The sequence below is a fragment of the Pinus tabuliformis genome, chromosome 7 (genome assembly GCF_031772625.1).
Source record: "Pinus tabuliformis cultivar Carrire ecotype Pingquan chromosome 7, CPIR1, whole genome shotgun sequence".
NCBI classification, from domain to species: domain Eukaryota; kingdom Viridiplantae; phylum Streptophyta; class Pinopsida; order Pinales; family Pinaceae; genus Pinus; species Pinus tabuliformis.
In genome coordinates this window covers 1563433937-1563460091 of record NC_142293.1, presented here as the reverse complement: position 1 = coordinate 1563460091, position 26155 = coordinate 1563433937, and the positions used below count along the sequence as shown (strand labels likewise).

The window sequence follows — 26155 nt, the reverse complement described above, 5'->3', positions numbered from 1 at the left end:
AAGAGCTAAGAGCAAAATGCAGCTTCTGTATACCAGAAGTTTTAAACAGGAAAGAAAAGACAATCTGAGGATAAAAAGGCATGTTTGCAAGGCAGAAGAAATGTATTCCTGCAAATAGGCTCGTTTCAATTTAATTTAAACTTGCTAACATTTCACAATTAGAAATCATAATAAGACAATTCATTACCCTGGACAGCTACAGGAAACTAATTTCACTATTTACAAGATTTCTCCCCAGTAAGAAACTCTTCATGCTATAGCAGGAGATATAGTGGAGTAAGTTACTCCCCGCAGATTTGAAGTAGTTCTCAGAAAAAGAGAGTAGACTAGTTCACCAGTTTCAGTAATACATAAATCACACAATTGCAATATATATAGTCACATGAACAAGTTTCAGTAATACATAAACACGATTCAAGATACACCAGTTTATGTTGCTAGCCCAAAATGACACAACTGCAATAGAAATAGTGACATGAGAATACAAGACAAGCACGAATGCTAACAATTAGGACATTAGTGCCGCAGTCGAGCAGAGACGATAGAAGCATAAAAAATGCGAGTTGCAGCACCATGGTGGACCCAAATGCATATTTGAAGCATCTGTCGTACACCTGTAACAGAGAAGGAAGCGGGGAAATAAGACATGTGAAGAATACAAGACAAGCACGAATGCTAACAATTAGGACATTAGTGCCGCAGTCGAGCAGAGACAATAGAAGCATAAAAAATGCGAGTTGCAGCACGATGGCGGACCCAAATGCATATTTGAAGCATCCGTCGTACACCTGTAACAGAGAAGGAAGCGGGGAAATAAGACAATGCGTAAGATGATGCAAAAGAGATGTTATTGTTTTTTTGGTTTCTTTTTTCTTTGTCTTTCGACTTTTACGATGTCAATAATCAGAAGAGTCATGAGAATAAGTGCTAAGAGAAACAATGATGTGAGTTCAGTAAGTTGGCTTATGCTAATGGATTCCATGTTATGTGAAGCGGGGAGGTGTATGTGAATATCCAGGTGCAGAAGAGGCCAATTTATACAAAAGTTCAACGTGTTTGTAAGGTGGTTTTAAGTGTGAATGGAGCTAAAATACTTGAGGCTCTGATGGAGCAGGGCAGAATTTAATGGTCGGCATAAAACGAAAAGCTTACGTTAAGTGAGCAATCAGTGCAATTAAGTGGTCGATATGACATGGGGAGCAAATGGCATATGGAATGATGTATGTGGCGGCAGAAGTAAATGCGAAATTAGGTGATGTATCTGACGTCGGGCAATCTTGGTGGTAGATTGGGTCTGACAGGAAATCTATGTCAATATCTAGGTGCAGAAATCTTGAAGATCAGATTGGAGCAGGCCAGTATTTAATGATGGGCATAAAACGAAGACCTTACGTTAAGTGAGCGATCGGTGCAATTAGGTGATCGATCTGACATGGGGAGCAAATGGCATATGGAATGATGGATGTGGCGGCAGTAGTAAATGAGAAATTAGGTGCCCCTTTGAGTCTGTGAAGACAAGAGCCAAGATTACAAAACGAAGGCAGAGTACATCAGCTGAACTTAGGGATACAAACTGTCAGAAACCTAGTCTTTATCATACCTGTGACTTTTACGATGTCAATAATCAGAAGAGTCATGAGAATAAGTGCTAAGAGAAACAATGCTGTGAGTTCAGTAAGTTGGCTTATGCTAATGGATTCCATGTTATGTGAAGCGGGGAGGTGTATGTGAATATCCAGGTGCAGAAGAGGCCAATTTATACAAAAGTTCAACGTGTTTGTAAGGTGGTTTTAAGTGTGAATGGAGCTAAAATACTTGAGGCTCGGATGGAGCAGGGCAGAATTTAATGGTCGGCATAAAACGAAAAGCTTATGTTAAGTGAGCAATCAGTGCAATTAAGTGGTCGATATGACATGGGGAGCAAATGGCATATGGAATGATGTATGTGGCGGCAGAAGTAAATGCGAAATTAGGTGATGTATCTGACGTCGGGCAATCTTGGTGGTAGATTGGGTCTGACAGGAAATCTATGTCAATATCTAGGTGCAGAAATCTTGAAGATCAGATTGGAGCAGGCCAGTATTTAATGATGGGCATAAAACGAAGACCTTACGTTAAGTGAGCGATCGGTGCAATTAGGTGATCGATCTGACATGGGGAGCAAATGGCATATGGAATGATGGATGTGGCGGCAGTAGTAAATGCGAAATTAGGTGCCCCTTTGAGTCTGTGAAGACAAGAGCCAAGATTACAAAACAAAGGCAGAGTACATCAGCTGAACTTAGGGATACAAACTGTCAGAAACCTAGTCTTTATCATACCTGTATAGCTCGTATGTTAAGTATGTGTATGCTATTACTCTGGGAAAGAAAAGTAAAATTATTGATCAAATACCTCCAAGTGCTGTCGTACATCTCCACCACCATTATAGGTGTAAGTATGCACTATGTGCTTTGAATAGGCAACCCCTGTTGACATCAAGGGATAATAAAAGTAACACAAAAGCTGGAAAAGACACAATGCTTGTGCAACAGCTTTCAACATGTAACTTCTTACCAAACAAATTGCCATCTGGACTCCACACAACACGGTTGTCATACCTGTAGAGATTGGTGTATTCAATGGGTTTAGTTCAATATGCTTATACCTAGTATACTCATTAAGCAACAGGTTTCATGTCCTTGTTGCTTACTCTGTACTGGAAGCTATTACTCTGGGAAAGAAAAGTAAAATTATTGATCAAATAGCTCCAAGTATGCACTATGTGCTTTGAATAGGCAACCCCTGTTGACATCAAGGGATAATAAAAGTAACACAAATCAATTTAACTGCATGTGCAAAAACAATGTGAAGCTGGAAAAGACACAATGCTTGTGCAACAGCTTTCAACATGTAACTTCTTACCAAACAAATTGCCATCTGGACTCCACACAACACGGTTGACAGATACACCCGGTTCCTTAACAAGTGCTGCCTGCAGTCCCAGTGCAAAAGATTAAACTGATTGCATCATACATACAGTGCAAGTTGAACAAAAAATCCAAACTAAAACTCTCATATGGACAGCACAAATTATGTTTATAGCTGTATCTTCCTAATAAAGACATGATATGAGTTCTATTCGCATTCAGTAAGCTTGATACGGATAGATGAGCATGATACAGAAGCTTAACCCTACAGAAACCTAGTCTTTATCATACCTGTATAGCTCGTATGTTAAGTAGAAAAGTAAAATTATTGATCAAATACCTCCAAGTGCTGTCGTACATCTCCACCACCATTATAGGTGTAAGTATGCACTATGTGCTTTGAATAGGCAACCCCTGTTGACATCAAGGGATAATAAAAGTAACACAAATCAATTTAACTGCATGTGCAAAAACAATGTGAAACTGGAAAAGACACAATGCTTGTGCAACAACTTTCAACATGTAACTTCTTACCAAACAAATTGCCATCTGAACGAAAAATCCAAACTAAAACTCTCATATGGACAGCACAAATTATGTTTATAGCTGTATCTTCCTAATAAATACATGAGATGGGTTCTATTCGCATTCAGTAAGCTTGATACGGATAGATGAGCATGATACAGAAGCTTAACCCTACAGAAACCTAGTCTTTATCATACCTGTATAGCTCGTTTGTTAAGTATGCGTATGCTATTACTCTGGGAAAGAAAAGTAAAATTATTGATCAAATACCTCCAAATGTTGTCGTACATCTCCACCACCATTATAGGTGTAAGTATGCACTATGTGCTTTGAATAGGCAACCCTTGTTGACATCAAGGGATAATAAAAGTAACACAAATCAATTTAACTGCATGTGCAAAAACAATGTAAAGCTGGAAAAGACACAATGCTTGTGCAACAGCTTTCAACATGTAACTTCTTACCAAACAAATTGCCATTTGGACTCCACACAACACGGTTGTCATACCTGTAGAGATTGGTGTATTCAATGGGTTTAGTTCAATATGCTTATACCTAGTATACTCATTAAGCAACAGGTTTCATGTCCTTGTTGCTTACTCTATACTGGAAGCTATTACTCTGGGAAAGAAAAGTAAAATTATTGATCAAATACCTCCAAGTGCTGTCGTACATCTCCACCACCATTATAGGTGTAAGTATGCACTATGTGCTTTGAATAGGCAACCCCTGTTGACATCAAGGGATAATAAAAGTAACACAAATCAATTTAACTGCATGTGCAAAAACAATGTGAAGCTGGAAAAGACACAATGCTTGTGCAACAGCTTTCAACATGTAACTTCTTACCAAACAAATTGCCATCTGGACTCCACACAACACGGTTGTCATACCTGTAGAGATTGGTGTATTCAATGGGTTTAGTTCAATATGCTTATACCTAGTATACTCATTAAGCAACAGGTTTCATGTCCTTGTTGCTTACTCTATACTGGAAGCTATTACTCTGGGAAAGAAAAGTAAAATTATTGATCAAATACCTCCAAGTGTTGTCGTACATCTCCACCACCATTATAGGTGTAAGTATGCACTATGTGCTTTGAATAGGCAACCCCTGTTGACATCAAGGGATAATAAAAGTAACACAAATCAATTTAACTGCATGTGCAAAAACAATGTGAAGCTGGAAAAGACACAATGCTTGTGCAACAGCTTTCAACATGTAACTTCTTACCAAACAAATTGCCATCTGGACTCCAGACAACACGGTTGACAGATACACCCAGTTCCTTAACAAGTGCTGCCTGCAGTCCCAGTGCAAAAGATTAAACTGATTGCATCATACATACAGTGCAAGTTGAACAAAAAATCCAAACTAAAACTCTCATATGGACAGCACAAATTATGTTTATAGCTGTGTCTTCCTAATAAATACATGATATGAGTTCTATTCGCATTCAGTAAGCTTGATACGGATAGATAAGCATGATACAGAAGCTTAACCCTACTACAGCTAGCCACATGTCACTATGAATGCCATTGATTAACTTATACGACATACAGGATAAGGTCACAGTAATGTAAATGAATATGATAGCTTAACCAAGTGACTTGATTCACGTAATTAGATATCGTTACATGAGAAGAGATGATACAGGAGCTATATCCATTGATTTAATTAGACAATAATCGTGACAAGATAGGATAGCACTGGTTATAAGCTCATATTGGACATTCATTACTTATGATGCATTATGATTATGGATTCCTTATAGGTGATAGGTAGAAACAGGCAGCAAGCAGCACATACCTTAATGACACAGAGCTATATAGCTATGAACAGCGAGGTATAACAAGAGATTTTCTAGCTTACCTCACCTCTGTGGGCTATGGCTAGTTCAAGATACTAGTATGTTTCAACCAAACTCATTTCTCATATAAAACACGTATTCTCCATATAGAGATGATATCATGACATAACAGCTACTATTCCACCTTAAACGTAGCTGGCAGAAAAACCTGTGAACCTTTCTGGCAATATCAAAAGCACTACCCGAATCAGTTCATTTGCCATGGATGGTGTAATATGCACTGCCCTTTGTGAAAATAGAGGGAGCGGAAAATTATGATTAAACCTCGGGGTACATAATATTTTTACTAAATCATAAAAAGGGGATTTCACTTCACGCAATGGTTCAGTCATACGAGAATGATATCTGCTTTATATCAAAATTAGCAAGTATAAAGACAGCGATCCAAAATATGGAATCTTCAAGAGGATTACTATCACCTTGAAATATAGATGTAAGTAGTTTTTGAAATTTCGAAAACTTTCTGAAAATCTTTGATCCCTTAAAAACATTATGTGCTTCATAGAGTGCAGGCGTTATCAGCATGTTAACCCTCCGGTGATACTTTGTAAAAGCCCTCACAGGTTCCGGCTTCTGTAGCTGACGTGAGGCAGAATATGATTAAAATCTGCCCTGAAGTTAACTCTGAACAAGCTTACACTCTTGAATTTTGGTTAATCTATACATACATTGTTCTGTCAAGCTCAGGTTTTGAAGATTGGATTGTATGAATTGTTGTACATTGAATTGGACTATTCATTCTGCTCACTACAGTGTTACAATTATTGACACAGTGTACCAGAAAATACATAGAGCAAAGGAACTACAACAATATGTGAGCTGTTTGTATCAAGAAGACAAGAATTAATTGGCCAATGCTTTCATGGCATACCTTTATGTTCAGTACTGCTGCCCATGATAGGCATTAACCAGTGTTTGGATTGGGTCAAAACTGTGTAATGAGGGGGTTGATCAATAGACCTGCTTGACCAACATAGTCCCTCTCATGTGTGTTGAGCAGATGTAATAAATAGGCGTTGAATACGAATAAGAGAGGGGTGTTACCATTAGTATTTGATACTGTACTTCAATGATTGAACTAAAGGATACATAAGAGGTATATGACAGAAAATGCAGCTGGTATTAAGTACCCAACCTTGAACCTTAAGCTCAAAACTCTTTGCTAATCTAATTGAAATTCATAGCCTTCATTCAGCCCTCTCCAAAGTATTTGATAGAAAGCAGTCAGCATAGTCATTCAGATCAAACAGTAGTAAAAAAAATGTTTCAAGTGGATATTAAGTCAATTCAACTGATACAAGAGTTCAAAATATTAGTGGCCCGCTTCATTTTCATTGAGTTGCCAATAGTTACAACAACATTTTCCAGTTGCAGGATCAGATCAATCTCTATTTTTACCTAGATTTACATGCTATTTCTCAAGGGCGGAATGACCTTTTGTGCTTTTCAGGCATGTAGATATAAATTAGAACATCACCTGTAATTTTTTTCTCCTTTTCCAAAAAAGCCTTGTCTTCCTCAACAAAAAGAGGATATACTCCTGCCGTTAAACAATAAGGAGCTTTGTTTCTTTTCATTCCAGTAGAAAATAAATGCCCAAAGGAAGAGTAACTACAGGTATAACAGTAGCATGAAGATGGTAATCCAAACCATCAAAACATTCATCAGAGTTGTTTATTTTCAGCCCAACAGAAACTAAAATGCCCAGAAGAAGAGTTCTTATGTTCAAATAATAATAAAGACAAATATAACAATACCATGAAGATGGTATTCCAAGCTTCCAGCAGATATGAACTCGTAGACCAGAGAAAGTCACATCCTACAGAGGATAAAATGTGTCAATCTGTACGCACAATGACATCCGAACTATCCAACAGGAAGCTGCTGTGTACATGGAAATCTCGCAAACTGTATGTAACGTCGGCAACGTCTTCGAGATACTTTTCATACGTGAGTCCTGTTAAGGATGGACACAGTTCGAGCAGTAAACTGTCCTTTAGGATGCATTTGTATTGAACATTTGCGTCGGTTTGGATTGTGCAATTTAATTGCAAACTGCGTCGATATGTAGTTAGTTGTTTGCATGTGGAACAGTTAAGTTGGTCCATGATAACTGTTCCAAACGTATCGGCGGGCAGAGAGCAATTGTTACAGATTATAACAAAGGGTTCTGTATGTATGTTTGCTATAGTGAGCATTCCTTTAACCTGGTCCATGTTTCAGTACAAGCCTAGCGTTAGATATTGTAATAAAAATACTAAGAGGATGTTAAATGAACGTGCGTAATTTAGGAGAACAGGAAATAAAGATTTATAATATATATTCTGTGGAGTATGAGAGGACCTTTGTTGTTGAGGCAGGTAGTTTTCTCAGGTCTGCAAGTACCCTGTCTGAAGTAACGGCTGTAATGAATGTAGATTTGCAAGTGCGTAACGACCCACGTTCTTTGCCTCGGGCAAGATTTCGAAACAGCACCATTGGTGCTTCTTGTTTCAAAATTTGTTGTTGGATTGATTTGAAAATTGGCTTAAATGTACTAAAAAGATGCACCTGCGTTGCAAATTGTACTAGTGTTAAATGTAATTGCTTTTAAGTAAATGGTTACTTAAAATGTATGGATGATTTAAATGTTAAAAAGAATAAATGGTTGAATTTGTATATACCGTGGCTTTGTCTTTTTGAGTTGGGCCGTCCTTGATAGTTAGGACATATTGACCAGCTATTTCTTTCGCTGTTGTTACAAGGCCGGCAACTGTGCCGATTGCAAACGCAGCTGTTGTGCTGGTGAGCTGGTTAATAGTCGTCGTGGGAACAAATCTGTATTCCGTACAGATAGGTGGAATTGGTTCCAAGATGGTCTTCCCATGCAAAACAAGTATACACGGACAGTCTCCATGGTCGTAAACTGTCTTGGCAGAGACCTTGAAATCTGTAATACAGATTCCCTGGCCCACTACAAGTTTCGCTTCAGTAGCAGGAATCAGGCTGTGTGGCACATTTAGCGTAATTGTCATATGCCCTCTACTGTCCACTAGGTCAGCACGTAACAATTCAATTCCGTGGGCTTCGTCGACCAGTGTTTTGTATATTACTAGAACCTGGCCGTGAAAAGTTGTTCCCATTTTCAGCCCTTTTAACTCCTGTATTGTGATTGTTCTGCATAATTGATGCTTGGCTGCTATCTCAGATGTACTTTCCTGTTTCTGCCTGTAAAACAATATTAAAGAATCTGAATTAACATTATGTTTGTACTACAAAACTTGATGTACTTTCCTGTTTCTGCCTGTAGAACAATATTGAAGAATCTGAATTAACATTGTGTTTGTACTACAAAACTTGTAAGAATAGACTTGAAGGTTTTTTAGTTACTTTTTAGCAGTTTCTGAGACGTCACAAGTCTCTGAGAGGGAGCATGTCTCTGGAGCAGGTACTTCTTCGTGCTGTCTTTTCATATTAATTATCTGTTTACCAGTCTCTGATCTGAAAGGCAACAAGGCTCTGGAGGAGTTACTTCTTCGTGCTGTGTTTTCTTATTAGTTATCTGTACAACACGAGTACAAGCTATTAGGTCTACAAGCAAAACTTGTTCCATGTAATAATAAATATGTATTCTATTAGGTCTACAAGCAAAATGTGTTCCATGTAATAATAAATCTGTGCATAACGTTATTCTATGTGTCGTTACATACCTAGATCAGTAAACACAGAGTGTTGCAAGGGAGCTACAAGAAATAGACTTTCAGTATGGCCATTGGAGATTGATATTGCTCGGATAACACAGCATTTGTTTGAACAGGGAAATATGAAGTTTCCTTGAATATGAAGTTTAGCAAATTGGTTATTGATTTGTTCCAAGGGTCATTAGAGCTGTAATAGCGCATAGAATATGTTGTGATCAGACCAATAAGCCCATGTTACATTTATCTCACACGGCTCTGGAGGAGTTACTTCTTCGTGCTGTGTTTTCTTATTAGTTATCTGTACAACACGAGTACAAGCTATTAGGTCTACAAGCAAAACTTGTTCCATGTAATAATAAATATGTATTCTATTAGGTCTACAAGCAAAATGTGTTCCATGTAATAATAAATTTGTGCATAATGTTATTCTATGTGTCGTTACATACCTAGATCAGTAAACACAGAGTGTTGCAAGGGAGCTACAAGAAATAGACTTTCAGTATGGCCATTGGAGATTGATATTGCTCGGATAACACAGCATTTGTTTGAACAGGGAAATATGAAGTTTCCTTGAATATGAAGTTTAGCAAATTGGTTATTGATTTGTTCCAAGGGTCATTAGAGCTGTAATAGCGCATAGAATATGTTGTGATCAGACCAATAAGCCCATGTTACATTTATCTCACACTGTTTCATAGGCAAAGTTGTCCAGATATGGTCTATTACTGTGTTTCGGCGCGGAGATAGTTTGCTTGTTATTTCATGTAAGTTTTCCATTTCCATAAATTGTACAAAGAGTTTGCTACGAGCTGTTTCTTGTTGTATGTCAATGTTCAAATCACCAACAACTAAAAAAACACAGTAAGTATATGTAGTTTGCGACTTTGCTTCCTGAATTATTTGCATTATTGTGGATACTTGTTCAAATGGTGCTGCATAAATGTTCATTAAACAAATTGGTCGTCGGAAGTACATGTCAATTAGGCTAAGCTCTGTTTTGTTCTTGCAAAATGTCTTTCTTGCTCTAATAGGTATTTTTTTGTTTATGCAAGTAAGAACTCCATGTGTAGAATGTGCAGCCGCAAAATTGAATGATAAGAATTCTTTGACTACTGGTGGAGTGTACAAATGAGTTTCTTGAAAACATAGAATCATGTTGTCCATTAAGTCATTGTGATGAATCACGTCACTAAGATGTGCACGTAGACTACGTGTGTTCAGGCTTGCAATCGATAAAACATCCTTGTTAACAGATTTCTTCTTTGCGAATTCTAGTTTCCATGCACCAGTTGTTTCTAGCCGTGCCATCTCATTGATTATTTTGTTTTTGACATGGAAGTTTTGTTGTGTCAATTTGTTAATCAAGTATAGTGAGTCAATAGTTCGAACACGTGATAATGCAGTGTAGACTAGACCATGTTTTGTGACACCAGTTGGGTCAAATGCAAGTTGATCCAATGTCAACCCTTGTGTCCGGTGTATTGTCCGGGCACAGGCTAATTGGATTGGAAATTGTTTTCGAATTGTAATTTGTAATTTGTTCCGAGACATTGCTAGCGATTTTGCTATTCGAAAGATTGGTGTCCAATTTGGCATTATGTTTATGTCGTATAGTTGTTTGAAGTTGCTTCTTTGTTGTTTCCCAATTTCTGGGTCTGAAAAATCTATCCAGACAATGTCAGGCCTATTGTTATTAGATGAATAGGATTTGAAAATCCCTTCAGCACCATTTACTAATCCATTGTTTGTATTGTAATTTCCTGCATATAGTTCAACTAACATGTTCTGTTTAACTGTAATTGTTGATGGCAGTGAGATTGTTTTATCAAAAGCAAAATAACTCGACCCAGGAAGCTCGTAGTTGTCAATTGCAACGAGCATTATTTGTTCCCCCTTTGTTAGGGAAAGCATTTTCACATTGTGAATATGGACATCTTTGTTGCGATAGAAAATGTGTGGGAAAACTGGGCTTGAAGGTGGGACCCTATAGCAGTTGTTGTTTACATAAGCAATATATTCATCTGTTTGCATGTTTAATCTCATCCTATTTAGTACATCAATGAACAATGGGTCTTTTTGGCGCATGGCTGTGTGCAGTTGATAACATTTTATTTTCTCTGGCCAGAAGTCATATGGAATTGTGTTTTTGTTGATTTTTGGGTTTTCAAAGATCAGGGAGTCTCTGACTGGGTTTGCCTGGTAAAGATCGCCGGAGAATATCGTGTCAACATTGCCAAAGTATGAAGTTGGTGTGTGTAAGATTTGTCGCAGGCGCTTATCAATTTGATATAGTGTTGTTGCACCAACGAGCGATGCCTCATCTATGAGGAGGACACACAATTGTTGGAAATGCTTTGATAATGTGTCCAATTTTTCATTGTTTAGTGAGGGGCAATCTGCTTTGTTAAAGGGAAAATAGAATGCAGAATGCAATGTGACACCACCAGCATTGAAGGCAGCTTTGCCCGTGTATGCAGCGATTATTCCTATTAGTTGTGATGGGTTATAAGGCAATGCCACATTGTGTATGCGTACTAAGGATTGGAAGATTGCCTTGGCTGTGTGTGTCTTGCCTGTTCCTGCACCTCCTGTTAATAACAGGTAGATTAGCTCGTCTGGTCTGTACAATTTCCTTGTTATAACATCAGTAACTATGCTTGCTTGTTCAGTGTTTAATTGTCGCATTAATTCATAGTACTCTACGTCTTCAAGTATACGTGGTTGTTTCACGATTTCATATGGCCTTGTAGATGGTAAAGCAAACTTTTTGCTATCTTGCAAATGTCCCAAGTCATTTTGGAAGTCGTAGTTTTCATATTTGTCATCTATCGATTTGTTAAATGTTATAGTTTCTGTTTCATTTGATTTCAAACTATTTATGTCAAATATTTCTCCAGTTTCTGTTTCTACTGTGTGCATTGCGTCATCTATGTCACCCCATGTAGTTGTTGTAGCAAATTTGAACTTTTGTTCATTTTGCTTGACTATTTCTTCGACCGCAACATATGCAGCTTGCCAACTTGTGTGATGTTGCTTAATTGCAGTTTCACTTCCTCGATAAGGATAGTATAACATCAATTGCTCTCTACAGTGATTTTCAATGTCCTTGTATTTGTTATATCTAACAGATCGAATGACACATGGTCTACTTGATTTTCTGCGTTCTTGTCCTTTCTTTGTATAGCTAGATGCAAATTCTGCTAAGCAGACATGTTCAATAGCAGTAGGTCGGAGAGCATAGTAGTCAGTAATTGATGGGCACATTATGTCTTCTGAGTCATCTGCTTCCTTCTGCAGATCTTTTTGTCTTTTAAGAACAAATGCACGATCATCGACAGGAGATGTGTTAATAAATACACATTTCCGTGAACTGGAGTTTAGTGGGAGTGATAACACAATATGCACTGCTTGTTGTGCAGACATTTGTTGCAAGTTGACCAAAGCTTTCCCTAAAGAACTAATGGTATCTAGGATATCAGATTTTGTTTTCACATGATTGTCGCGTATGTTTTTAAATGTTCTTGTGAGTGTTTTATCTTCTTTTGTCATATAAGAACTGCAATACATTGCAGCTGCATATGAATCAAGTACAAATTGGGAATCAGTGTTTGCAATCCAAATTCCTGGAATATGTTTAGCGAAGTTGTTTGTCCAGGTGTCAACTGGGTTCCTTTGCAATAAGAGTGTTGTTCGATTTAGTGTACATTGGATAGCATGTATGTATTCATTGTGTGCTAGTCCAAGGTTGGCTAAAAAGCTATCAAATGTATCATTCTCACTGTATCTTGTATTGTTTATTGCTTCGAAGATTAGCTTTGCATGTGCTTTTGTTTTATCACTATCGAATTCAAGAGGCTCAATTATCTTTGTTACTTTCATTGGCGGTACTGGGAAATTAAATCTGAAATTAGAATTTGCACGCTTCCTACAACTTTTTGTGTGACAATGGTGTTGTAGAACTCTAAGTTCACTTGCAAGTAACAGTGAATTAGTTGACAAGTAATTGTCAACGAATTCTTCGACTTCAATATTTGTATTTTGACCATAGATTGGTGCAGATTTTATCCATAGTAAGCCATGTTCATGTTCACTGCCCCGGTTTTGGAATTCAGTTACATAGAAGTGGTCAGTGAGCTCTCCATAATACTTGTGATCATGAGATATCAATTGATGTAATGCATCCCTCCTAGATCTATAGTAATGTACACAAGTAACAGGGTCGTTTCTTATTAATGAGCTAGGTTCATTTTCATCAAGTTCACCTGTGTTTGGTCTTCTAGTGTTTTGTTTTATGTGTCTCAATGCATGCATTAAAGGATCCCAAAGATGCTCCGCACTGCTAAACGAAACAAAGAAAGTGGGCGGCCCTAGTTGTCGTATCATTGCATAGAGTTTGTTCCGTATTTGCTGGTGGTAGTCAGGTGAGGTACGAATTGTTTTTAGGTCCATGTACCCAATGTCAGAATTTAAAATACGATCTAGGTTTGGTTTTGACTTAACGTCTTTTGCAACTAGTTTTCTACCTTTCAACTGCCCTTTTCTAATTCTAATCCACATTGTATTCAACACCTGATTTATGATAATGTGAATTGCTTTATAGAACAGGTTTGTAGTATGATAAGCAAAATCGTGGCTTTTATGCAGCACTTCCCAGTGGCAAATCTTTTGATATGTAAAGTTTTTGGAGATGTCAGCTGGGCGTTTGTTGCCATAGAAAAGCGATGGGAAACTCATTTCTTCTGAGTACTTATCTTTGAAGATTCCTAATGGCATGTATCCAGCAGCAGGTGCAATGTTAATTTGTTTATTTACAAGGTCATGGATGGTGTGTGCATCAATGAATCCATGGACCAATGTTTTTGTCGTTGGTTCATCGTTGTCTACGTTATCGTCTTCGCTATCTTCAGCGTCACTTGAACTTTCATAAGCTTCTTGGTTTTGTAGGAATGCCTCTTTCCAATTGTCATTTACGGTAGCGTTCTCGAGCTTGTAAAGCATCCTTTTGCATAATTGTTTTAATGTTTTCATCACTTTGTGAACTCGAACTCGACCAAATGCATAAGCACTTTTGAATCTTAAACTCTTTTTGAGAACAACGGCAACCGTGTCAGTGTCTTTTATAGTTCTAGGCAATGCAGATTGGATTCTGGAAATGTTAGTGGGGACATTGATGACTCCTCCAGTTAAGCCCAGTTGCGACTTCTTATGTCGATGGCCCATTTCTTTTATTTGCAACAAGGGCAATCTTAATGCGACTAGTCTTTCCTCTAGTTCAGTGAGGTCTCTCAGTGTTATAGTGCCATTGTTTCTTCTTATGTGTTCAGGGACTGCATATTTAGCAATTGTTTCATGTTCAATTGCTTTTTTGCAATGTTTACAAATGTAGCAATTTTCAACACGAGATTTAACATTCTCGAAACTAGTTGATTGTTTCCTAATCTTATTTTGTTTTGCTTGACATTCTTGTTTCACAAAGCAGATGTCTCTTTTGAAAAAAGTTGTTTCACATGATGAACAATTGAAAATAGGTGTGTCACTTACTTGTCTTTGATATATTTGATCAAACTCTGATAATTCTGGTAATTTGTCCATTGATCTTGATTGAATCGAGAGGTCGGATTCTCCTGATTTCTTTGATTGTGCTGAACGATCCTTTGATGTTGTTGCAAATCGATTGTAGTCCATGTTTTCTATGACTATTTCTTGTTTCATTGTTGTTGTGTTGAATGCAAGTCTTATTTTCTCCGTTTTCGATTTTGTCCGGATAATTCCTTTAAGCAAATGCAAAGATAAGATTTTTGTCTCTTTGCCTAATGAGCAAGGGATTACAATTCCCGTTTGTGCGTTGTTTCCAATTTGTTTTTTCAAGTTTCTAAGTGATCGGAATCTCAGTGTCTTGAATTTTACTTGGTTCGTTGATCGCGCTGATAGATCCGTTGATCTTCCTGCAGATGGGCAGTAGTCCATGTTTTCTATGACTATTTCTTGTTTCATTATTGTTGTGTTGAAGACAAGTCTTATATTCTGTGTTTTCAATTTTTCCCGAATGATGCCTTTAAGCAAACGCAAAGATAGACTTTTTGATTGTTTGTCTGATCGACAACAAGTTACAATTTCTGTTTGTCTGTTGGTTCTAATATGTTCTTTCAAGTTTCTAAGTGATCGGAACCTCCGTGTGTCACTAACATCTTTTGTGTGCGGCGTGTCACAAATATCTTCTGTGTTGTTTAGAATTACTTGTTGTTCCATTGTACTTCTGTTATATTAAATGCCTATGTTTTGCCTTTTCGGATTTTCCTGAGCAATGTCCTTAAGCACATGCTTGTTTAAGTGTCAAGGTGATTTGAATTTAGCTTCAATTGGTTGACATTTTGTCTCAGGTTGTGGTTCAATATTGTTCTTTGAGGTATCGGCTTGTTGTTGGAAGGTACAACCAATTGTAGGCTGCCTATGAACCAAAGGCTCGAAGTGCCCATTCAAAGGATCATCGTCATGGAACAGTATGTCACGAGTATTTGTTGTAATACCTGAATTGAAGTGCAAATACAGTCTCATCTTTGTTTTGGACCAAACCCTAATTGGAATTTTCAACCAGTTTGACAGCCAATGGATGCAGAAAATATCTCCCCATAGACCTCTAAATGCTGGGGGTATATTGTTTGAGGCAAATTTAGCCATTTTGTCTAAATAGATTTCACGGTTTCTAATGTTATGCATTTCTTTCAGTGAGGCTTCATGCAGTTCATGTTCATAAGACCAAATTGCCTCACTATCTTGTTTTTTGAGACAGTTTCTAAAATATTCTATTGTTCCTTTCCTTAGCTCCACTGATGTGTATCGGAAATCTAGCAAAAGTTCTAAACTATCGAATAAACAGTCTCCAATTTGATATGAGAAATTGTCGACACGAAATAAGTCATGCCTTTGCAATACCAATTGCAACTTGTGTTTATCAGACATAGGTGTGTCACAAACATCTTCTGTGTTGTCTAGAACTACTTGTTGTTCCATTGTACTTCTATTGTATTGAATGCCTATGTTTTGCCTTTTCTGATTCTTCTGAGCAATGTCCTTAAGCACATGCTTGTTTAAGTGACAAGGTGCATGTAATTTAGCTTTGATTGATTGAAATTTTGTCTCAGGCTGTGGTTCGATATTGTTCTTTGACGTATCGGCTTGTTGTTGGAAGGTACAACCAATTGTAGGCTGCCTATGAACCAAAGGCTCGAAGTGCCCATTCAAAGGGTCCTCGTCATGGAACAGTATGTCACAAGTATTTGTTGTAATACTTGAATTGAAGTGCAAATACACTCGCATCTTTGTTTTGGACCAAAGCCTAATTGGAACTTTCAACCAGTTTGACAGCCAATGGACGCAGAAAATATCTCCCCACAGACCTCTAGATGCTAGGGGTGTATTGTTTGAGGCAGATCTAGCCATTTTGTCTAAATAGACTTCACGGTTGCTAATGTTATGCATTTCTTTAAGTGAGGCTTCATGCAGTTCATGTTCATAAGACAAAATTGCCTCACTATCTTGTTTTTTGAGACAGACTCTAAAATATTCTATTGTTCCTTTCCTTAGCTCCACTGATGTGTATCGGAATTCTAGCAAAAGTTCTAAACTATCGAATAGGCAGTCTCCAATTAGATATGAGAAATTGTCCACACGAAATAAGTGATGCTTTTGCAATACTAATTGCAACTTGTGTTTATCAGACATAGAAGACATGATGACCACTAAGTGTTTGATGCAATATTATGTTTACTGATGTAATGCAGTTACAACCAGAGAATCATAATAACAAGTTGAACAATGAAAATGATTATAGAACATGAAGTGATTATGTGCACCTTTGGGACCGCAAATGTCTGCTAAGCTGCGGAGACTCCTTATGTCAGGTAGCATCCACTGCGCAGGTCTGATACTGAAGTTCGAAATATGACTGCCAAGATAAAGAAGAACGTAAACCCATTGATGTAATGCAATTACAACCGCAGAATCATAATAGCAAGTTGAACAATGAAGTGATTGTGTGCACCTTTGCGACCAAGTTCAAAATATGACTGCCAAGTAGGATCAGTCAGTGTAAATCCATTGATCAATCTATATCAACCCAATGCCCTTGTTTTTGCTAATTATGCAAGTACATGCAATGTCACATAACTTGGAAAGGCAAATCAAACAAACTAAAAGCAATGTAATGTCAGTAGTACCAGTCCCTACTGTAGGTTAGGATCAGTCAGTGTAAATCCATTGATCAATCTATATGAACCCAATGCCCTTGTTTTTGCTAATTATGCAAGTAAATGCAATGTCACAAAACTTGGAAAGGCAAATCAAACAAACTAAAAGCAATGTAATGTCAGTAGCACCATCAAATTTGACACTGGTTGGAAGCTTTTGATGCAATGGAGCAAGCCACACCAAATTGTTACAGGTATATTGTTTCTCTTTCTTATGCTGGCATTTAAGACAAAAGAAAATGACTTATTCCGCTAAGCTACTGCATCAGCAAAGTTGTTTCTCTTTCTTATGCTGGCATTTAAGACAAAAGAAAATGACTTATTTCGCTAAGCTACTGCATCAGCAAAGTAATCCCTCTGCAAGTCCCCAGTGTTTGCCCCTGGTATTTTGACATGCACAAGTTCTCCAAGCTGGCCAAATAATTATCTCATCATTTCATCTGTCACAGTGGGCTTAAGACGTCCGAAAGACATGTAGAATAAGAATATCAAGTGATAAATTCCTTTAAAAAAATGAAAGCATATAAAGAAAAACAAAAACAGAGGGACACAGTTGTATTATTTCGATCATTATATGATGCAACTTCTTGAGGACAAACTGCCGCTGCCGCAAACAAATCACTTGTGAGAGGGTATACGACATATATAGAAGAAATAAAGAACGAAATGAATAGGCATATGCTTATGCACAAAGAAGAATACATATATCCATTTGCGTATATGAGCTAAATAATGCATAAGATCTGAATACCAATCAGCATACAAAGATACACACAAACACAACAAACACTATTTGGTCCCTAGCTACAGATCTCATCTATGGATAATGAACTCAGAATATAAGATATTTTGGAAGTTTGAAGGACATTTCCCAGCCTACGCTTGCATTGACACTTCTCAAGACTTCGCCAAAGAGAGAAACCATATCATCAGAAATCACTTAGAAATTAAAACCACAGGTTCACACACTAAAGTACATCCTGCATGGCAGTGGGCCTTATGAACTCGCATGTGCAAGGAATGTGACTATGTTTATTGAAGCTATGGATAACAATAAAGCTGCTCATAAGCACTCAACCAAGGGCTTTGGGCAATGAAGAAAACAAGGGAGCTGTTTCGATTCAAAGATATATCCTGAACTCTTATTACAAACTACCCATGGATTTAGAGGATAACAATATATGGAGATTGATGTCATTAGAAGACATTTGCCAAACTGATTGATTTTGACATCCACCTTAACCTCTAATATAGAGATCTGTAGCCATATGACCACAATTTATGACTTGATTTGCAGGCAGGCAATCGGAACATCAAATTCCAGGCTCAAATTAACATAGTAAATCTACCTCACTATGAAATTGAGAACTCGTTTCAGGGAACTGAGTTCATATGCCTATAATGCAGAACGAAAGCAATGTTTATCAACAAATAACAACCTGATTGCAAAAACCGAGATGGTGGTTTCACTTAAAAGGTCTATCCTGTCCCCATAGGTGTACAGCATGCAACCACTTCCTCCAAGCTCGTTTCGGGCGGGAAACTCCTATTAACTACTGGATACTGATGTAATAGCCAAAGAAAAGAGCGATAACTACAAAAAAGGAATTTGTTTTGGAAAATCTAACATCCACAAAGCAAATTTGAAAAAAATACAATACCCACATAGTAAATCTGGGAATAAGCTATACCCAGGACACAGATTTTTTCGATTTTTGCCATAAAAATTGCACCCACAAAGGAAAAATAATACAATGCCAACTCACCAGCACGAGATAGCCTGTTACGCCGAACGCCCAAGAGCAGAGATCCTAGTCTTGAGTGTTTAAGAGAGCTAAGTACAATTGGATAGTCACATGCAAAGGTGTTTCACCAGAAAAAACAGAGTGCTAATTGCCATATTGGACCGCAAGTTGCACAATGTATAGACCTTAGAGCCAAGAGAGAGATTAAAAAGAAAAAGAAAAAATGTTCTACAGGGGCAGATGTAGGCAAGCAAGAGAAAAAAATTCAGCTCTACAAGGACAGTTGAAAAGACACTATAACTCAAAAACCTGATTGACATTATGGACAGATAGCGTACATTTTGTGATCACATTGTCCGTTGGCTCCAAGCTGGCCAAATAATTATCTCAGCATTTCATCTGTCACAGTGGGCTTAAGATGTCCGAAAGACATGTAGAATAAGAATATCAAGTGATAAATTCCTTTAAAAAAATGAAAGCATATAAAGAAAAACAAAAACAGAGGGACACAGTTGTATTATTTCGATCATTATATGATGCAACTACTTGAGGACAAACTGCCGCTGCCGCAAACAAATCACTTGTGAGGGGGTATACGAGATATATAGAAGAAATAAAGAACGCAACGAACAAAGATCTGAATATGAGCTAAATAATGCATAAGATCTGAATACCAATCAGCATACAAAGATACACACAAACACAACAAACACTATTTTGTCCCTAGCTACAGATTTCATCTATGGATAATGAACTCAGAATATAAGATATTTTGGAAGTTTGAAGGACATTTCCCAGCCTACGCTTGCATTGACACTTCTTAAGACTTCGCCAAAGAGAGAAACCATATCATCAGAAATCACTTAGAAATTAAAACCACAGGTTCACACACTAAGGTACATCCTGCATGGCAGTGGGCCTTATGAACTCGCATGTGCAAGGAATGTGACTATGTTTATTGAAGCTATGGATAACAATAAAGCTGCTCATAAGCACTCAACCAAGGGCTTTGGGAAATGAAGAAAACAAGGGAGTTGTTTCGATTCGAAGATATATTCTGAACTCTTATTACAAACTACCCATGGATTTAGAGGATAACAATATATGGAGATTGATGTCATTAGAAGACATTTGCCAAACTGTTTGATTTTGACATCCACCTTAACCTCTAATATAGAGATCTGTAGCCATATGCCCACAATTTATGACTTGATTTGCAGGCAGGCAATCGGAACATCAAATTCCAGGCTCAAATTAACATAGTAAATCTACCTCACTATGAAATTGAGAACTCGTTTCAGAGAACTGAGTTCATATGCCTATAATGCAAAACGAAAGCAATGTTTATCAACAAATAACAACCTGATTGCAAAAACCGAGATGGTGGTTTCACTTAAAAGGTCTATCCTGTCCCCATAGGTGTACAGCATGCAACCACTTCCTCCAAGCTCGTTTCGGGCGGGAAACTCCTATTAACTACTGGATACTGATGTAATAGCCAAAGAAAAGAGCGATAACTACAAAAAAGGAATTTGTTTTGGAAAATCTAACATCCACAAAGCAAATTTGAAAAAAATACAATACCCACGTAGTAAATCTGGGAATAAGCTATACCCAGGACACAGATTTTTTCGATTTTTGCCATAAAAATTGCACCCACAAAGGAAAAATAATACAATGCCGACTCACCAGCACGAGATAGCCTGTTAGGCCGAACGCCCAAGAGCAGAGATCCTAGTCTTGAGTGTTTAAGAGAGCTAAGTACAATTGGATAGTCACATGCAAAGGTGTTTCACCAGAAAAAACAGAGTGCTAATTGCCATATTGGACCGCAAGTTGCACAATGTATAGACCTTAGAGCCAAGAGAGAGATTAAAAAGAAAAAGAAAAAATGTTCTACAGGGGCAGATGTAGGCAAGCAAGAGAAAAAAATTGAGCTCTACAAGGACAGTTGAAAAGACACTATAACTCAAAAACCTGATTGACATTATGGACAGATAGTGTACATTTTGTGATCACATTGTCCGTTGGTTCTTGTATACAGTCTAAGGGAAGAAGAGAGAATCACACGGTATTTTGTTATTGACTGGATTGCCATTGTGTTTCTAGCTAGTTGTGTGCAGGTTCGAACTAAGAGAAGGCTCACTACTAGGAGAAGACAGAAATCCTTATATGGCACTGGACAGAGAGCTAGTTTCCTTTCTAAACACATCAAATAAGAAGCTTGAGAACAGAGCCCAAAGAAGACTTCCACAAGGACTTATGTTGGTGAAGCGAGTGGGCTATAACTCACTCATTTACAGATCACTGGTGGAACACAAAGCCACAATGGTGTCATAAAATCCGACTGCATTTTTGACTGCTCTGTTCTTGTATACAGTCTAAGGGAAGAAGAGAGAATCACACAGTATTTTGTTATTGACTAGATTGCCATTGTGTTTATAGCTAGTTGTGTGCAGGTTCGAACTAAGAGAAGGCTCACTACTAGGAAAAGAACAAGCTGTAACCTCCAAACCACACTGCCTTACCAGTTAACAACTTCTTTAATCCCTTTTCCCATTAGTAAATTCATAAATATCTGCCTTGGTAAAAGTAAACTGTAATGAACTACTACACATATTTTAGAACATTATAGCCTCCAGAAATAAGTATATAAAAGAATTCAGACTATAAAGCATAGTCTGCTGTTGGAGTAAAAACAAGGAGACAATCAGTGAAAATTATTGGCCACTCAAACAAAACCATCATATACACAAGTTAAATCTGAAGGAGTAAATAAAACTGACAGGAAGGGAGTATACCTCTGCTGTCTTTTCAGTCTCTTGAATAAGAGAAGTCCATGCATTAAAATCTGCTGAGTTTGCCCTTACTATGCTCCATAACCTTTCTTCTTTAGTAGAGATGGCTGCCAAAAGAAAGTAAAAATATATCAGCTATAATATATAGAGATTCAAGAACGTCACTTAATAAGAAAATTATGCATGCTCTTGTTCTATGTTTGAAGATAATATTACGCATATCCTTCCTATGTAAGCTAACATCAGCCTACCTAAAACTCTATGTCCTCTCTAATTTGACATCTATTATCTACAAGACAAAAGCAACATCATACAACAAGGCAAAATCCATCCCAAGGGGCGAGATAGCCTGTTAGGCCGAACGCCCAAGAGCAGAGATCCTAGTCTTCAGTGTTTAAGAGAGCTAAGTACAATTGGATAGTCACATGCAAAGGTGTTTCACCAGAAAAAACAGAGTGCTAATTGCCATATTGGACCGCAGGTTGCACAATGTATAGACCTTAGAGCCAAGAGAGAGATTAAAAAGAAAAAGAAAAAATGTTCTACAGGGGCAGATGTAGGGAAGCAAGAGAAAAAAATTGAGCTCTACAAGGACAGTTGAAGACAGGCCTTGGAGCAAACCGGTAGGCCTTGGAGCCCCCTATGGACACTTGCTTTAGTCTTAGCCTTCTTGGTCCAGCAGAGAAACTCACCTTAAGAGAGTCTCCATTGGAGGTTAGGAAAACAGAAGGTAAGGTATGGAAGGTAAAGAAGGGTTTGTTAACTACGGTACTCTCTGAGTTCGCCTAGCTGAATTAGCTATGGCATGCATTGCCCAAAAATAATGTGGTAATGGATTAAATAATAATAATCCATGAAACAAGATTTGGTTGTCATTTTGCCAAACAGTGAGGGGGCCTTTTACATCCTTCTTTGTGTTCTATCTTTGGCTCATGGATGCCTAGTGTTACAACTTGACACAATCAAATAAACAAATATTTATTTCTAAATGTACAATATATTTCAGTTTACTTACTGCATTTTGAGGTTGAACACTCTTGAAGATATGTAAATTTTTCACGATGAAAATTATAACATGTAATTTTTTTAATGGTTAATCAACAACAATTGAAAAACAAAGGCATGCAGTCAGTCCCTGGCAAGAAACAGAGCTTCAAAAGGAAAAAGTTGGATGTTACATGGCATATAATGCACTAAGGACAATAAGGGGGAAGAGTATCACAACTAAAATCCCAAACGATCTTGTAAATGTACATGTATTACTTAAGCTGATGAGCCAGTGCAAAATAAGCTGGTGAGCCAAGTTCCATTGAGGCCTGGGTGCCTATGTGTATAAAATGTGTTAGGCTAATGGGACAGAGTATTTATGAATTTTAAAGGCCAAAGTCCCTATGTTATCAAGCCAGAGACAGCGTGGTAAAACACCAGTGAGCCTAACAAACAATGTAAATGTACTAGAATTAACACAATAACACCATGGTGAGCCTAACAAACAATGTAAATGTACTGAGATTAACACCATGGCTGTAAAATGAGACAAAAAGAAGAGGGCTAAAAGTCCACAACTGGAAAAGCGTCTTGAAAAATTATAATATACCATGAAAAATATAAAGCAAAGTGTACCATGCCTATAAAAAGTGGTTCTCCCATTCAGAGAGACATACCATGAAAAATATAAAGCAAAGTGTACCATGATTATAGAAAGTGGTTCTTCCATTCAGAGAGATATGGATCGTTGCAACCAAGTGTCCTGTGAAGTCCTAAAAGGTATCTAAAAGCCCCTGAAGACAGTAGCCGAGTTAGTCACCCTAAAACTAGTGGCACAGCCTGAAGAACTACAAGTGCAAAAAAGAGGTAAACTATTAAGAAGAATGATTAAAAAATAATTACTATATTCCTTAACCAAGTGAAACGCCTGTAAATAAAGGCTAGCAAACCCTCTTCCTGCTTTATGTTCACCCCAGAATTGGAAAATAACAGATGTCTATACCCTAATACTGTTGAACTACACAGAGCAATCAGTTTCCTCACCATTCATCCTACCACTACCCCAACATAAATTTGACTTGGGGTTTCTTCCATGACCTCTATGTTAAGCTAACCTAATTTAACTTGCATCAACGTTCAGGAAGGTTATATTAATCAAAATTGTGGACATCATCTTAGTATTGAAGATAGTGGCAATTTTTAGAATTGTTAGCACCTTACGTCAATCAATCGCACAAAATGAATCTACCTTGGAATTACAGTGACAAAAATTCACCTCAAAATGATCAATGGTTACCATGCTACTTTCTGAAAATACAAGCAATGGGGGATAATGACACCGCAGAGCATATGCTAGACGTAGGCAAAGCCTTAATGACAAAACTATTTCACATAGCCGTTAACCCTCGTAAAGATAGGGGAGTTGCTGCTGCTCATGGAGAGCCACAGGCATTCAAGGATAAGTACAGATGGGCAAGTCTGTTCTTATCTAACTTATGAAGTTATTAAGACACGGACATTAACTTAAGCAAAATTCTAGACGGATGCAGAGATTAGGGATGTGAATCTACACTGTAGGCTGAGAGATACATGCTGTCTAATCAGCAAAGAAATCCAACAATTAAGAATCTACAAGCAGGCTAGACGGATGCAGAGATTAGGGATGTGAATCTACACTGTAGGCCGAGAGATACATGCTGTCTAATCAGCAAATAAATCCAACAATTAAGAACCAGAATCTACATTAAAAAAGAAACGCATGCAGTTACATAACCAGGAAGCTCAGGAATGAGAACATAAAGAGTACCTGAAATAAACCAGTGTAGTGGACCCGAAGCGAAATAACATACCATGAAAGAATAGTAGACTGCTCCGTACCCCCGACCCGCATAAATAAGTGTCTCCCCTACTAGCTCACTCGAGAAATCAGCCTACTATGTCGATTACGTTACACGTAGTGGGCGCTACATGCATAATGTCACCTGGAATGAAATGTGTACACAAGACAGGTACAAATGGCCTAAATTACCTTAACCCCCATCAAATCAGCCTAGCTGAGGGCGCAACAGATGTTGAGGATATCGCCTGAATCACCTTAACCCCCATCAAATCAGCCTAGGTGATGGCCCAACAGATGGTGAGGATATGGCCTGAATTACCTTAACCCCCGTCAAATCAGCTTAGCTGATGGCCCAATGAAAATACCTTCGGAATTTCTTATAATGCCAAGCTAGAGCTACTCCCACGTAAGACGAAGTTAAGCAGATCATCCTCCAGAGGAAAGGCCTTCTATCCGTCCCCTCTAAGTCTTCCTTCTCAACCCGGCCTCTAAGGATAAGCGAGGCTGCATGGGACATTACAAGCCCCTCTCTCTCTGAATGTCTCATCTTCCTCAAAAGCAGCAAGCAGCTCCACTAATCGGCTTTCATTTCACTTGTGTTCTTTCGGTTCGCTGTGCGCTGTAGGTGGCCCTATCTGTGTATGCGCTTCTTCCTTCAGAAAATAGGGTCCGACAGAGAAGCCATACCCCTGAGCAAACAAGCTCAAGAAGCCCGTCCGCACTGTATTCCCCTGAATAAGGGTTTGTAAAAGGATCCCCCCACCCTTCTTCAGAAAATAGCGCTCCTCGCCCCTCTTATGGTCCGTCGCTTACTTTCAGTTGCGCTCCGGCCCAACCCTATCCTCCCCTGGTTCGGGGCATCTCAATCTGGAACTATAGGATCTGAACCTGCTCCCTAGAATATTGTGATTATACCTGTATAGAGATTCGTTTCATTCTGTGCATGCTCCTACCTTTACCATTGCACCTGCCTCTGCTCCCATTGCCTCTGGTTCTATAAAAACAAGATCAACGCCCGGCTTGTGGTAATTTCCAATGTTTCCATCCGTTCGAGATGTAGTTGTAGTAGCCAGTTCCATTATAGCCCAAAAAGGAGCGGTGTTGAATATTACCCAACCAGTAGGGAAGCGGTAGGGTCAAACCCCATTAGCTAAAGCTCATAACAGCATCTCCTTCCCTTCCTTGGTTCGTCGCTTACTTTCAGTTGCGCTCCGGCCCGGCCCTATCCTCCCCTGGTTCGGGGCATCTCAATCTGGAACTATAGGATCTGAACCTGCTCCCTGGAATATTGTGATTATACCTGTATAGAGATTCGTTTCATTCTGTGCATGCTCCTACCTTTACCATTGCACCTGCCTCTGCTCCCATTGCCTCTGGTTCTATAAAAACAAGATCAACGCCCGGCTCGTGGTAATTTCCAATGTTTCCATCCGTTCGAGATGTAGTTGTAGTAGCCAGTTCCATTATAGCCCAAAAAACCAGTAGGGAAGCGGTAGGGTCAAACCCCATTAGCTAAAGCTCATAACAGCATCTCCTTCCCTTCCTTGGTTCATA

The 26155-nt window shown here is 38.3% G+C and overlaps 3 protein-coding genes and 1 long non-coding RNA gene across 5 annotated transcripts; all 4 read right to left on the bottom strand.

Moving 5' to 3' along the window:
• Positions 1-375: 375 nt before the first annotated feature.
• Positions 376-24784, bottom strand: LOC149254016 (uncharacterized). Of its 2 annotated transcripts, XM_089460046.1 has the most exons (5): positions 24569-24784; positions 21778-21881; positions 2905-2974; positions 2395-2468; positions 376-788 (listed from the first exon to the last, which is right to left on the bottom strand). In XM_089460046.1, exons 1-5 carry the CDS (start codon positions 24612-24614, stop codon positions 438-440), a joined length of 645 nt encoding a protein of 214 aa, XP_089316172.1. In that variant the 5' UTR covers positions 24615-24784; the 3' UTR covers positions 376-437. The 2 variants fall into 2 exon arrangements, with proteins under 2 accessions (XP_089316172.1, XP_089316173.1); XM_089460047.1 differs by lacking the exons at positions 21778-21881; positions 24569-24784 and adding an exon at positions 3250-3410.
• LOC149254019 (uncharacterized) lies at positions 7060-7850 on the bottom strand. The gene is made up of 2 exons (XM_089456977.1): positions 7649-7850; positions 7060-7512 (listed from the first exon to the last, which is right to left on the bottom strand). Exons 1-2 carry the CDS (start codon positions 7781-7783, stop codon positions 7144-7146), a joined length of 504 nt encoding a protein of 167 aa, XP_089313103.1. The 5' UTR covers positions 7784-7850; the 3' UTR covers positions 7060-7143.
• Positions 7936-8829, bottom strand: LOC149254018 (uncharacterized). Its single transcript, XM_089460911.1, has 2 exons — positions 8675-8829; positions 7936-8512 (listed from the first exon to the last, which is right to left on the bottom strand). Exons 1-2 carry the CDS (start codon positions 8755-8757, stop codon positions 7936-7938), a joined length of 660 nt encoding a protein of 219 aa, XP_089317037.1. The 5' UTR covers positions 8758-8829.
• LOC149254017 (uncharacterized) lies at positions 18781-19185 on the bottom strand. The gene is made up of 2 exons (XR_016266248.1): positions 18998-19185; positions 18781-18825 (listed from the first exon to the last, which is right to left on the bottom strand). It is a non-coding gene; the product is annotated as an uncharacterized LOC149254017 (long non-coding RNA).
• Positions 24785-26155: the final 1371 nt, after the last annotated feature.